General features: G+C 35.9%; 1 protein-coding gene across 1 annotated transcript in view; it reads right to left on the bottom strand.

The window, feature by feature from the left end:
* Positions 1 to 2,629: 2,629 nt before the first annotated feature.
* Positions 2,630 to 15,884, bottom strand: part of LOC122794063 (F-box only protein 2-like) — a 1,235,408-nt gene continuing 1,222,153 nt past the window's right edge. Inside the window, exon 6 of the mRNA XM_044062201.1 lies at positions 2,630 to 3,310. Within this exon, the coding sequence (XP_043918136.1) occupies positions 3,078 to 3,310 (233 nt within the window). The 3' untranslated portion in view covers positions 2,630 to 3,077. The remainder of the gene's footprint in view (positions 3,311 to 15,884) is intronic.

Below are 15,884 nucleotides of genomic sequence, written 5' to 3'. Positions count from 1 at the left end.
GAAAATAAAATTGACTTAATGCAGTTACCAGTAAAAATACTGTTCTTAAGTGTGATGCCTATCCTCTGGGCCAGTGATCAAACAGCCTCAATCCTCACCATGGACACAAGCGGGGGGACGTTCACTTGGAACAAACATAGCTACACACAGTATTTCCATATCCAGCTCTCTGCACCAAGCACAATTTCCCTTAAGAGCACACAGGGAACACACACAGTCCTGGATCTCGGGTCCCCCTCTCTCTCTCTCCAGGCCCCCAAATAAGACTCCCCCACTGGCACAGCTATAGAGTTGAGTCCTCAGACGAGTGTCCCAGGCCAAGTCCCCCATCACTCTCTGTGAAACCAGTGCTCTGTGTCCCTGCTCCAAGTAGCCGACACGCACGCACACACACACACACACACACACACACACACCTACCTGGGAGAGGCTGGCACAGATTTACTAGCTATGCCCCTCTATCCAGACTATAGGGTAGGTACTAACACCAGGACACTCCACAGCCAGCTACTCTAAGACTCTTACAAGGGCACCCAATTATACTGAGTAAAATTAATATTAATACAAATGGCAATGTTAACCAAACAGCAAAGCTTTCAGAAGTGACCACAGTGTCACCAAATAAATAGAAGTACTCTCAAAGGCTAGAATATTCTCTAAAGGACCAGCCACAATGAAAAGTTTGAAAATATTGAATAATAAATAATAAAAGAACATGAAAATACTAAAGATCTATACACAATAAACACCAGAGTTTCAATAACAGACAATATTAAAATAACACAGATGAACAGATTCATACAGACACAAAAAAAAACAGTACTTAACTAATCTCACTATATTTTCCTGACTGATATACAGCATTACTGCTCCCTGGTCACTTACTAGAGCAAGACAAGATGAAGTAGATGAGGGGTTCTTCTTTGTCAGTTCCAAAAACAGACAGCACTGAGACTTCTATCTCATCTGGTATTAAAACATAATTTTAGTCCTGGATTACAGAATGGCATCACATACATCTGGTCATCTGACTTTGATTCCCATACTACCCCCTTTCCTAGCAACTGAAGCAGACTCTAGCACACACACACACACACACACACACACACACACACACACACACACACACACACACACACACACACACACACACACACAGAGAGAGCTTTAAGATCTGTTGCAGCTTCTGGAAGTCATAAAACAATTTCAAACTTCCATCCTTCCAGAGAAGCAATTAGATCACCCCAAGGACAACACAGAAGGTTTCCTAGTACAGCCTTTTTGTCTCTGGCTGCATTGAGACCTGAGAGATATAATTTTTACGGCCTAAATTAAGTAATTTAATTTCAGGATATTTTTCAAAAAGTTAGCTGGGGCTGAGATTTACCTCTTCTCTTCCAGCATCCACTGTCAACATATATACATTTCCTCAGTTACAACAGTACAGTCTGATATAAATGTACATTTCTTTTCTGTCCAGCAGGTCACACTGTTGGTATATTTTTAACATAAGCAGCTTTACAAATCCATTTTTCAATACCATGACCTGTACAAATTAGTTTGATATACAAATGACATATAATTATTTACAAAACTCCAGCTGGCTATGCTGGCACATATTACACATCCACTGTCCTACTTCTCCTGGCATAGCTCGTAAGGGAAACATCCCGAAAGCGCTCATCTTGTGATTTTATGGAATAAACTGTTTTAAGGAATAGCAGTGCCCAGCCGCGTTTTTGTTTTAGTCATTATTTTAAATCCAGAAACAATTATACAAGTGAGGAAGATAACAAAAAAATCTATTAACTTTTTCAAAACAAAATACTTCCTCATAAACTGGATATTATTCTCTTGGAATTCATGCATAAAACTTTCATTACTCCACACAGAACTGAATTAATGTATAAAAAGAATGTAGGATGTTGGAGATGTAAGTTTGTCATTTAGAACTTCTTACAATCAAGATGAAAACAACTAGAATTACCAATGATTACCACACTTGGATGAAATTTAAAGAGCTGCTAAATAAGAAGTCACCAATATGTTAATAAAATTATTTCATTGATACTTAAAGTTTTTTGATTTTATATATATATATATATATATATATATATATATATATATATATATATATAGTAAACACATTTGTAAATAGTTTTTGTTGTGTTCTGATATTCTTCTTTTATTACTTTATCTAATTTCTATATATATTTTAAATGTTATACTTTGTTATTCAATTTGAAAATGTTAATAAAATATTTGAGAAAAAATAGGAAACAGCTTGGAATCAGGTTGGCCATCCTCTGGATTCAGCTGATCAAATGAACTTGGCAATGCTAAAACCTTGGAATACATTCCCTACGATGGGAGACAAAGGTGCACCTGCTTTGGTCCCCCTGCCCCTTTAAGGTGGAGGACTGGTGCTAGCTTAGTGTTTACTAACTAACCAAGGGCAAATTCTGCACCTTCAGCAACCAGGTCATCAGATATACATTGGACATATATTAACTTTTGGGGGAAAAGACTTGATGCAACCTACTTTTCAACCTTGTTCTTCTGGTAATATTCAGCTGAATACCTTGGGCTGCATGGAGGACTGTCCCACCTGTTCTTAACAGCCACTGTCTTTTTTTTTTTTTTTTTTTTTATTGCTGGGTAAGTCAAATGCTTCTTTTTATGGCATCTACATATGCCAGGATTAAATCTGGGGCACCTCTGGCAGTATGTCATGCTGTGCTCTTCCACGTAATAAAGGCAATGTGGATGCAGGTGATTAGACAGTTAGTGGTAACTGTTTGGGGATGTTAATAGAGCACTTCATAGATGACAGCACGGATCAAGATCTTAACCATGCAAATGACAAAAAAGAACTGCCAGGCTCTAGGAATGCATGTTCTTATGTATGCAATTAATTAAGTCATGGTGTGCCATAAAATAGGTATACAGATTTCCCAAACATGGGATTTTTACAAGGTTTTGCTGAATGGAAACTGGTGAAAGCAAATTCAACCAATGACCTATTAAGGAGGATTCTTGATGTTAACTCAATTTCAAATACTTTAAAAATGTAAGGCTTAATAGTCGGCATAAAATTCACCATCAGCCTCATAATCACTCTGACTGTCAGAATCATCATCATAATCGCCATCATCACCATAATCTTCAAAATCATCAGAACATTTAAGGAACTTCCAGCTAGGAAATGGCTGTTGACCAAAATTCTCATTATAATAGCCTCCGTGATCAGGTTTATTTTTCAGGTGTTCCACTTCTGATACACTGCTGACTCTTTCAATTACTTTGACAGCTAAAAGGAAAAAAAACAAGATATATAAAACCAGTGGAAGAACACATGAATTCCGTTTAACATCTTTTAAATGGAGTAGTGGACTGATTCTAAAAGACCCATTTCATCCACTGCTTGGGCTAAAAGCAATAAAATAATGCAGTGAGAGGATAAAATTACATGGAGCACCATAAAAAACATCTTTAAAATAATGAATTAAAATAATTACAGTATCTGACACACAAGCAACAAGTCACAGGTACACAGTATAATGCAGCAATGCCGTGTACTATGAACAAGAAGCATGAACCAGAAGCCTACTTTGTAAAAGCCCCTTCTGCCAAATCCATTTGCATTACGTTACCAATCTCCTATAATCTTTAAAACATATCTTAGATCTAACTTTTTAAATACATTCTTAAGCATAACTAACCCTAATCATAAACTTGAGAGCAGAAACAACCAAGTTTGGCACCACGGAAATGCAGAGTTTATAAAATCTGTATATGATGGCCACTAAGACATGTAAAAACACAAAAATAACTTTAATACACGTATATATAATAAATATAAAACTTATATTAAAACAAAGATGAGCACTTTTGGCAATTCGTCTTCTTCAGACCTCATAGAGCCCATTCACAAATGTCCATTTAAAAGCAACACAGACCAATCAGACTTGACTTCCATTAATAAAACTGAGAGAGGGTTTGACCAATCACAGATCATGGTCAACTTTCATTGATTAAGTTACATACGGACTTGACCAATCAGACATGCTTCTTAAGTTTCCGCCCTAATAATAAAGGTCTTAGAGGAAAAACACCATTAAGTCTTGGTGTTTTATCAGCTTATAATTCATTCAGCAATCCAATGATTCTTAGCCAGTTCAGTGGAGTTTATCAAATTTCCTTTCCTAGAGTTAGCTGTTATAACTTCTATAACTATAAATTGAAACTGATGTCCTGGAAAGTTTATAACATGTTGTTATAAAGTGTTCTCTCCCTGTTTCTGAGCCTAATATCGTTCAGATGTTTCAAAATTCGAACTTTAAAAGGACAGTTAGTTTTTCCTACATAAAAACAATGACAGTCTGCAAGTAGCAATGTAGACTACATTTTTAGTACTGCAGCCAGCATAAGTATATAGCTGATAATATTTCTTAGTAATTGGATGTTTGAAGTTGTTATTCATATCTATTGAATTGCATGCTTTACATCTTCCCCATTTACATGTTCCCTTTCTCTGGTGAGACATACCCTTCTGGGTTATGTCATAGTCATTACACAGTAGTTGTTTCAGGTAATCTTATTTTTAAAACAGAAACTTTTTTTTCTCCTACTATATTTCTGACCATTTCATCTGAGGTTAAGATTTTCCAATTATTCTTAACTATGTTACATATTTTTTGTATGTCATGACTGTACGTAATCAAGCATCTGAGTCCCATTGGTTGTCTTTGATTTCTACTGGAGGGTGTAACATCTCTGTTTACTGTGGATGAGTGTTTAAATAAATAGGGTCTGCCTCTTGTCTCTCAATTTCAACACATTATTCATTTCTCTCATAACATTATTTTTCCTGTATCCTCTATTCTGTAAATCTTGTATCAATTTTTGAGATTTATGCTCAAAAATAGAGTTGTCAGTGCAAAATCGAGAAATACAAATAATCCTCTGATGACTTGAGGAAATGTATGTCGTAGATGCATACTATTGTAGTGAAGCATGTTTTTTTTCCAACATATTTTCCAAAACATGTGTGTATCTAGCTTCCCATTTACTCCTCTTGTTAATGTGACATCAGGAAATTTATTTTCTTGAGATATTTAACTCAAATCTCAAGAATGAGGTTGAGTTAGCCAGATATTGAACAAACCTCAAAAGTTTTGTGTTATTTTGTCCATAGAAAGAATATATCATCCACGAATCTTTTGTAAAACAGGATGTATTGTAGCCGTTCATTCAAGTCATTAAACATAAAGTCTTCTTCCCACTGTACCAGAACAATGTTTGAGTAACTATTTGCGCATGGGGTGCCCATTGCTACTCCCCATTTTTGTAAAAAATAGTCACCACTGAAGACTAAAACATTGTTCTTCAAGACCAATTCTAGTAACATACATATTTGTTGGACTTCTTTCCTCTCGTATATATTTTTCACTGTTAGAAAATATTTAAAGCATTAATCCCATACTCATTGGGAATAACATTAAAAAGACTCATCATGTCCGTAGTAACCATGTAGGAATCAGTGTCCTTATTGAAAGTATGTAGAAATATTGAAAGGGAACAGAAAAATATCTTCAGTAACTTTCAGTACAGTGATAGCTCTAGATAGTGCTTTCTTTAGTTTGGTCTTGATAAAAATGGATGCAGGTTATGTTATCCAACCACTTCCTGCAACGTTGGAACTCAGTGGAGGATTTCGATCATTTTTATGTATCTTAGGAAGTCCTTTAATGGAGGGGATTATAGGACTAGCTACCTTACGCTAATCTTACAGTTCTTGATTTACTACATGTGTAATGAACATATATAAATGTTCATGCATTTTAGTTATTATTTTGTTCAGTTCACATTCCCGAAGATGCATATAGGTCTGGTTGTCATTAAGTAATGCATACATCTTCTAATAAAAAGATCTAGCCATCAGGACAACAGCCGCTCCCTTGTCTGCTGGCCTAATTATAAATTCTTCATTATCCATTAATTCTCATAGTGCTAGTTTTTCTGCTCTATCCATATTATAAAATCCAAGGACATTATTATTATTGCGTAATAAAGCTACTTCCTTTTCACATATTTTGACAAATATGTCCACTGCATGATTAAATGTTGGATTCAATACTTGGTTTCTTAAATGAAGTCCAAATTCACTCCTGTGTCATTTTTAAATAGAGTTTTAGGCATTATGCTTCTGGCAAATTGTCTGATATCAAACAAACTCATGAATTTTACAGTCATGAGCTGGAATACAGGATAGTCCTTTATTAAGAATGTTGATATGGAACTTATTTAATGAGTATTTAGATAGATTCACAACTAAGGAATCTTCGGTGTCTGTCTTGTCTAACACTATGTTGACAGTTTCCTTCTCTTCCTGTCCTGGCTCAATGACCTGTGCTTCTTGTGGAAAAACTGATGTTTCAGTTGGATTGGAAGGTCCATAAAAAATGGAAGGTATTTTGCTGTATCCTTGGGTCTAGTTCCATTTGCTGAGATGTGTTTATTGCATCTGAATATGTTATCATTCAATCCTACACTCACTAAAGATGTTGATTCTGACTGTTGTTCTGTCATTAGCTTTGGCATAGCTAAGTTTAGTAAATAATCATTTTAGGTCCTATTTAAATGACTGTTTTTATTGGTAGTTTTATTATCTTGTAGCTTCATTGCTGATTTTGAAACGTCTTGAATCAGTGATGTCCGTCATGCCTGTCCTATCATTATGTTTATTCACAGGTCTGGGCCATTCAGAAATATGGGATTCCTTAAAATCTTTGACATCTCTTGCTAGCTTCTTACTTTGTACTGCTTTAAGTCTCTCTTCACAGGATGAGAGAGTGTGCTGTAGGTCTTTGAGTTTTAAAAGGAAAGAATCAGACAGTGCTGCATTTTCTAGCTCCATGTTTATTCTCTATGAAAGAGGCAACTTCTTCTTCTAGAGGTTTAAAATAGTCATTAAATAATTTAATATATTAAAGCTAGTTCTCATATTTATTGCTTGCCACTTGTCCAGTAATTCCAGATATATGTTTCCATACGTAGGCAGACATCTCACTCTAAGACCTCTTGGTATCACAGTAAAATGCAGGCAGGCTTCTACATGAAAATGCTGCCACTGCAATCTTTTTAATTTAAATGCTGCTGCTTCAGTCTGTTTAAAATGGTGCTATACAGCTCCATTAGAACCAGATTTTTCTCAGTCATAACTTCTACATCAGTTAAATTAAGATGAAGAGCAGGTTTATATTTACTGTAAGCATGTGCTTCATATTGCTTTGCTTACCCTTGTTCATGCTGGTAGTAACTTCTTTCGTTGCTTCAAGACGATATTCCAGTTCTATATTTCCTCCTTCAGACATGTACTGTTCAGCTGTAAACAATACAATCCAGAAGTAAAACACACAGGAACAGTTACAGCAAACTTGGTAGACAAGTAAGAGAAGAAACACCCAAGCTTGGCACCATGGAGATGCAGAGTTTATGAAAGCCGCATACGATAGCCACTAATTAATATGTGTAAAAACACAAAAATAACTTTAATACAAGTACAGATTTTATAAACTCTGTATCTCTATGGTGCCAAACTTGGATGTTTCTGCTCTCACTTGTTGCTTACCAAGTTTGCTCTAACTGTTCATGTGTGTTTTACTTCTAATCATAGACTTATCTTTAAAGTTAAAGTCAAGACAAAGTGTTGTATCCAAACCAACATCCTATTTCTACTTTGCAGAGACATTCATCCCAATGCAGACCCCACAAAGTCAACTCGGGTAAGCAACCCCAAAATCTGACACCCTATTTTCTCCTACCAACCTCCCAAGTAAAAACATCCTAAAATTCATAAATACGAACCTTATAAGTATCTGTAATAAAGTAACAGGACTTCATGCATTTATATCCCAACATAATCTTGATATATCACAATCACTGAAACCTGGCTAAAACCCACAATCAAAGAAATCCTGCCACTAGGCTGTAGCATCCTTACAGCAGATCGAGAAAAACAAAACAAAGACAAAATAAATAAATAGATAAAGCAGGTGGCATAGCAATTATCTACTCAAATAATACTATCAGCAACAGATACTAGTATTTTACAATGCTGAGATCATTTATTATTAAAGCCGAATCCATTTAAGACTGTATTATAGTCCTATACATCCCTGCAGGAATAATACCTCCACTGCTTAAGACATTATCTTGGACATCCAGATACTACACAACATGAAACCCTTATTTTTGGAGACCTCAGCATTAACTGGATCTAGACTTTATCCAAAACCCCACCATCTCCATTAATCTCTATAACTTTAACAACTTAATGTCAGTCCAACTAAACAAAATAAATCCTCCAAAAAGCCTCAATTTTCAAATGGATACTCAAGAAAACCTTCTAATATTTCTAGTTCAGGCATCCTAAGGGACCACTTGCCTAGTTTTTCATTGTATCTCTAGCCATCTAGAAAAACACCACCTTCATAAGTCAGTACGGAATTTAACTTTAGGGCAAAAAATATGACGTTTACACTAAAGCAATATAACTAAAACATTATAAAATCCCTTTCCCTAGATGAAGTCACTAATGCATTCAATAAAATCTTTATTAAGCTTCTGAATTGTCACTCTCCCTTACGGAGAAAGGATTGAAAATAATCCTGCAGCCTGGTTATCCCAAAATACTAGGCAACTCATGAAGAAGAGAAAGTATGGTAAGCACATAAATCCCAAGATAATTTTAAATATACACTAAGAAATAAGGAAAATATAATGCCAGACTGGACATAAAAAATTACTGTAACTAAGAACAAACACATTACAACAAAATATTATTCTGAACATCAGTCCAGAATCTATTCAATCACAACTCGCACCTTTCTCGCAGCTGACACAAATTACAATTTCAACAAACTTTAGCAACTATTTCCTGCAGGCTGCAACCTCGCTAATCAAGGACAACTGCATCTCAACCCCTTTTCAAGCCCAACCTCAGCCCAATACAATTCTCTTTTAAGCCTGTTTCCTCTTCCACCAAAACAATTCTATTAAAACTAAAATGCACAAATCTAACCACAGACAACCTCCCACCTGAATATCTGAAATTAGCAGCAGAATCATACCTCATAACTATTAATTAATAGATCCATTATGGTATGTCACTTCCTAAGCTCTGGAAAAAGCACACATAATCCCTCTACACAAAGGTGGTATCATCTAATGATTATTCCAATTATTTAACTATTGCTAATCTGTCCCCACTATCTAAAATCCTTGAAGAGTGCATACACTCAGAGCTACTTACCTACCTCACAACTAATCTACTTTCCCGCACACAACATACTACCCAACTTAACCTTGCTGATACAATCAACAGAAACTCTGATAACATAGCCTCTTCCTCATTTCTTGACTTGTCTAAAACATTTGACACTGTCTCATATAACAAATTACATAAAATTTCCACTTTATGTCTTTCTTCCACTTCGCTTTCATGGTTTCAGAACTACTTAACAGATACCAAGCAGTGAAATCACAAAACAAATATTCATCACTCCTGCCCATGCAGTAGGGATGCCAGAAGGATCTATTCTGGGGCCACTCCTGTTCAAAAGTTTCACAAACTACCTAAACTCTGCTGACAGACATGCGGTTCATATAATATGCAGATGATTCTACCCTCTGTTCTGCCCCTAACACACAAACTACAAAAAATTACCCAAGAATCTTTCACCTCTATTGAATCATAGCTAGATGACTCGACTTTTACTGAATCCTAAAAAGACTAAAATTATTGTTGTTTCCTCCAAAAATAATAGACCACAACAAAACACTCAAAAAAATCAACTTACTAATAACAAAAGCATTGAACAGGTTAAGTGTATTAAATTGCTAGGTCCAACTATTGACAATAACATGAAGTCTGGCCTTTGTTTTCAAACTATAATCAAAAAGACCCATCAAAAACTTGGTCTATTATATGGAGTTAAACCATTTCTCAAAGACAATACTAGAACCACTAAACTAAAACTTCCTTCTATCAACCTCTTATATGCCCCTCCTATTTATTTATTGCTTTTACAAAGTTACAACCTCTGCCAAGCTCTCAAATATCTTAACAGGCCTGAACTTCCACACTACTTGCATCACAGTCAGCCACTTATTACTTCTTCCCCAATAAATACCTCAGACAAGTATTCTGCACTCAATAAATTGATCCTATAATTTCCAGGGTTGCCACCTTTCACTGTGGCTAAAACCGGAGTAAGACCACACCCCTCGCATCACCTGTAACCCTTCCCATTCCCGCCCCCTCTCACACCCATGTTCCACTCGTTTGGTGACATCACTATCACATCAGCAGACAGAAACGCCCTCTATTTCCCTTCTTAATGCCTGCTTTCAGCTGATTATGCTTTAATGTAAAAAAAAAAAATACTACATCAGCCGATTTAACAACTCCAATAGTCCGTTTCCTTTTTTTTGAAACAGAATACCAGAGTTTGTACAGTGTTTTCCAGACTACTGGAGAATCAATCTGACTTCCGAATAGTCCGAAAAAAAAAACAGATAGGGGCTGACCCTAATAATTTCATCCCAAAGATGCCTTTGTTCAAAAGTTAAACTCTCTCCATCACCAAACCCCTAAACACAGCAGGAGTCTCATTATATTTTAATTCCATATCTAAGCTCTGGAAAATCTTACCATCTCTTCTCAAACAACTCGATAACCAAAAAGCTTTCAAAACTCATCTAAAGAACATCTAACATCTTGGTTATGGAACTATGTATCCCCTGGCTAAAATCCCGATATTATCTCCCTCTATTTTACTTCTCTTATTCATCCTTCTTTCTCAGTCTTCATATGTCAATCTAATATACTCTACTCCCCTCCTCTACTTCCTGCTTAAATGACTGCAGAACCCTCTCCAACTGTTATCCTCATGAAAAAAAAATAATTTAGTACGTAGCTTGTCACTCTTTTTTTGCCTGTATAAATACTACTTTTTTGCATTGCCAATACATTAATTTATGCACATACTGACCTCACAATTACTGTTCTTTGTGCCATGTAAAACTATTGATCATGTACTACAAGACTGCAATTTTTTATTGTACTGTACTGGAAGACTATCTTTTTTATTGTAGTGTACTTTGTGGAGTGCTATACATTATAATTTACTTCTTGGAGCTTTTCAACCTGGGCTTCTGCTGAAAAAGGGCTCAGCACCTAGTTGGACTTTCCCTGGTAAACCAACTGCATCCCAAGATAAATGATAGAGGATGACTTTATAACAGCATATCCAAATGAGTTTGGTAACCAAAACAAAAACCTGTCTGTTTTACCAAAAACACTGAAACAGCACTAACTTGGATTTAAAAATAGCACTGACTTCCTTTTCTCTGCATACAGAATCACACCTTCCTTGTGAACCACTTAGTAAGGCCAAACTATTTTAAATGGATCTACTGCTTAATAGTGTAAGGAGATCTGGAAACTCTTGTATTGAAAATAATGTCTGCACATATTACTCGATGCATGAATATTAAGTAAATATTAAGCTAAAACACTGACTGTGGAACCTCAAGCTTACCCCTGATGGACCACTTCATGGATGGATGTTGAGGATCAGTAAGAGTTTCTAAGAATTACATTAAAGAACATGGAAAAGATGTTATTTAGTAAATTAAGACAAGGAGCCCTGAGTAAATCCAAAAGGTATGAGAATTTAGAGAAGTTGGTGATGCTGATGAATAGAAAACATGTAAAAATGCTGTTTACCAAAAGTCAAGAACCAGATAAATGATTACTGTAATTCTATCCTAACTAATTACATACTTTAAAAAATTATCTTTATTAGTCATCCTTTACAATGCATCAAACCATTCAAGCATCATCATGGTAGAATCCTGATGAAATATTATGCAATCAAATTCAATACAATGACATTAATCTTGGACAATATAGTTACAACATAAAACTGGATCATTACAAGTATAACACACTTACTTACAGTGGTGTAAGACTTTGTACTTTCACTTTTTATACACGTCCATCTACTTAAATAACTATAGCACACGTTTCCTCGTATCTTGAAATGGGAGATAACTATGCGCCAAAAAAAAACAAAGCAAAACATATACAGTCTTCTTTCAAAAAGAAATTTAAATTAAAAACCTGAAAGAGATCGATGCAGTCTTATAATAAACTACAGTCATAAAACCTAAAAGAGAATGATGCAGTTTTATAATAAACTACAACCATAAAGTTTCAGAAGTAAATATCTTTATTCCTTGTAAAAAAAAAAAAAATCGTAAGATGTCCATCTCCCACCTTAAGTTCCAGCTACTATATATCCTGCTGTTTAAGTCTACATATTTAGCAGCTTATATCTGAAATGGTTACAATGACTTGTATATAACCTTGTCAACATGTTTTTAACTTTTCCCTCTTACTCCAATCATCTTTCATAATCCAATCAGTTGTAATAATCATAAACACGGAGGTAAATCCATCTTATCCATGTGGATTAATTCAGTACATAATCTTGATCCTTAATATGCATGGTGCTTCTTCCCAATTATCATATAAACCCTCTATCAGAAAGTTAGGTACTGGTTTTCCTATAAGCTGCCATGAGGCATCTTAAAAGAAAACTTCACCTTCTCCTACAGTCTAACTCACCCCTTACATTGCTTTTCTCCTTACAATTGTTCCAGTACCATCTAAGTACCAGAAACCTGCTTGTACCTTATAAAACTAATTTTCTTGCCTTGGAATCAAAGGAAGGGAAAGCCCACCCATTTCTTTTTTTAAGCTTAACTTCTCAGATACTTGTAGGTGAATTTGTTTCCTCCTGCAAGACATACCACAGACACAGAGAAATGTGTAGCTTACCCAGTCAGGTACTGCTGACAATCTTATATGGGCAAATAGTCCTGCTGATGTCAGCAGCTCAACAGCGGTTATTAAAAAGACAGAGAAGTGTGGAACTGTTTTCCACTGTCTTCACTGTAGAGTAGAAATGAACTTACACTGATTCACAGCTGCTTCCACTGCAGCCATGCCTCTCATAGCAAAACAAAGCAATTAGATTAGTCAAAGGTTCAATAGCAGTTTTCACCTCTACTGACGGATTTACATAAGCAGCATCACAGTACCAAAATGCTAAGCTTTAAATGCTGGTTGTTTATACTATATTATACATTAAGATGACGTAAATGTAGTATCAAAGATGTCTGTGACATTTAGAGAAAAGTCAGAAAATATTTTTCTTGCAATTCTTGTAAAGCATAAACATGTGTACCATTTTCATGGCCATTCACCCCTTCAAACAGGCCAGAAATGCACAAATCAGGACACTGCTTTGCAGGAAGTGAGTCAGGTGGCAATCCTATTAACTACAGTATGTGCACTGATAATGTTTATAAGAAGGTCTTTTATGGTTTCTTGTAACATCCTCCCAGAGAAGGATGAATATCTGCTGCACAGATCCTTGGTAACAGATATCTTCCACTGACTTTAGAGTCAAGTCGTTAAACAAGTAGATTGCACAAACATCTTCTAGTCTACAAAGGAAATGTAACCATTGATGGCAACCATAACATACAGCTGAATTTACTTTAGCATGCACGTGTTGTGTGTCCTTTCGTTAAAAACATTAGGAAAATGAAATAAGAAGTACTTTATCTATACACTGTGTGTGTGAAGAACATGTGTGTAGCCCACATCTTAAATGTATGTACAGAAAAATAAGTGTTTGTATAATGGAGAAATAGACTCTGTGTGTGTGTGTGTGTGTGTGTGTGTGTGTGTGTGTGTGTGTGTGTGTGTGTGTGTGTGTGTGTGTGTGTGTGTGTGTGTGTGTGTGTGTGAGAATGTATGTGTACATGCACGAGAAGGCATATACAACTACTGACACTTCACCTCTCACTCTGCAGTTAGGTAACTTTTTCATGTAAAGTATTTGTATTGTATAGTGCAACCACCAAAACTATCTTTATATTAATTTGGTATAAAAGACTTACTTTAATGTATGTGCAGCACAGTGCAGTTACTTCACTGTTTTTAATCTTGAGATGCCACTCCTGTAAAGTTATAAATGCTTTTGCTTTAACAGATGTTTTTCACATTTTCATAACTTTCAAAAGATATAACCATGGACCTTTTCTCCAACGATGTCCACTGAAAAGGGGATTTATTTCTCAGTCAGACTTTCCTGGTAAAAAAATGTAAAGCCCCAGGCCCACACATATGAAATTAGCCTGATGTTTCTATTTCCACTTTACTCTGAAGTCCTGTGCTATTGTAACATTAAACAGGCCACTTATAATAATCAGCTCCATATCCACTAGATACATAATCCAGCACTGAATACAGGTGAGGCAGAATATGGCTAACCTACCAAGCAAAGAGTGAGTGAAACAATGACACAAAAAAACCAAGTGCTCCCTTAATTTGTGGCATTTATTTATTATATATGTAAACATAGTAAACAGTGCTATGCAACGAAAACAACTGGCAAATTAACTGAGTGGGAAGACTAAATGCACAACACAAAGAGCTCACAAGATGTGGCTGAAGTGTATGTAAGACAAGAGTCAAGGTGATGCAGAACTTACTGTGCAAGACTGGGGAAAACAGTGGGAGAAAATGGGCTGATAAAGGACACAACAATGCTTCTTAAAAATAGTGCATTAACAACATATCATGCTTCTTAAGACTGTGCAGCTGGTGGAGAAAATACATGACAAACAGGCATGAATTTCTGCAGTGCCATTTTTACAACTGTACAAGTCAAAATGCAAGACGTGTACCATAATTGTGCTTGTCTCACTGACAGTTACCTGTGTTCATACTGGTCACCAAACCATTGTCTGACAATTGTGGAGTTTGCCAGGGGTGAAGAGACCGTGTTTGGTCAGACGACTGGCCCTCTAATAGCATTCATTCCTAAAGTAGCTATGCACATCATTTCACAAGAGATGATTATTTGGCAGACAGTAAATTTGGGAACCATCAAGGGGCAAAACATGCACAGATAAACAAATGTGAAAGAATACATGAGCAAGAGAATATCACTGATAATGTAATTTTGTATGGTCAACTGTGGGGAAGTGTACTGAAAATGAAATGGGAAGGCATAAGAAAAGGCACTGCAGAAAGGAAATGTTTTGTACATTAAACACATCACCACTGCAATTATGACTGGGAAAACATTACAGAAAATATTAACATGCAGTGAAAAGCTATGAATTTCTTTGAACACTTACTGAAACCCACAGCCACCATAGCTAATAACAGACTGAAGAAGCATAACATAGAAACAGTACTATGGTAGTTGTGATATGTACTGAAATAAGGAATAAAAGGATAAGAACAAAGGCTCATACAAAGTTACTGTGCATGCAGTCCATGAGACCATTAGTAAATCTTTCCCAAATTCCCAATTGCTGCAAAGCACTGCCTGGTTAAGTGATTTGTTCAAAGTCACACAGTAGGAAAATGAAGATGGAAAGATTCAACCATGTACTTCTTGCACTGGATTGCAGAACATTAGTCCTCTGCACTTACTGGCAGACATATCACAAGTTCAGTTAGGGGAACAGGAATGGGTTGCTGCATACCTCAATTCATTGAAGGTTGTAACCATCAGGAGTGCAGTTTCCTGCAAAAGTACACAGAGTAGTTTCTAAGTCTTACAGTGCCAAGAGCATAAGTAGTACTTATATCATTATCAAAGAGTTGACTTTGCTGAAGAGTGATTGTGTTGTACATTAACAAATCAGTTAATGAGCAGAAAAACATTAAGAGAGAGATATATCGTGCCAGAAACCATTGTGCCGCCAAAAGAAGAAGAAGAAAAAAGTTA

Source organism: Protopterus annectens, chromosome 1.part0, assembly GCF_019279795.1.
Source record: "Protopterus annectens isolate FY-2018-M chromosome 1.part0, PAN1.0, whole genome shotgun sequence".
NCBI classification, from domain to species: Eukaryota; Metazoa; Chordata; order Ceratodontiformes; family Protopteridae; genus Protopterus; species Protopterus annectens.
Note: the sequence above shows the minus strand (reverse complement) of the source record. Positions and strands in the feature narration are given on the sequence as shown.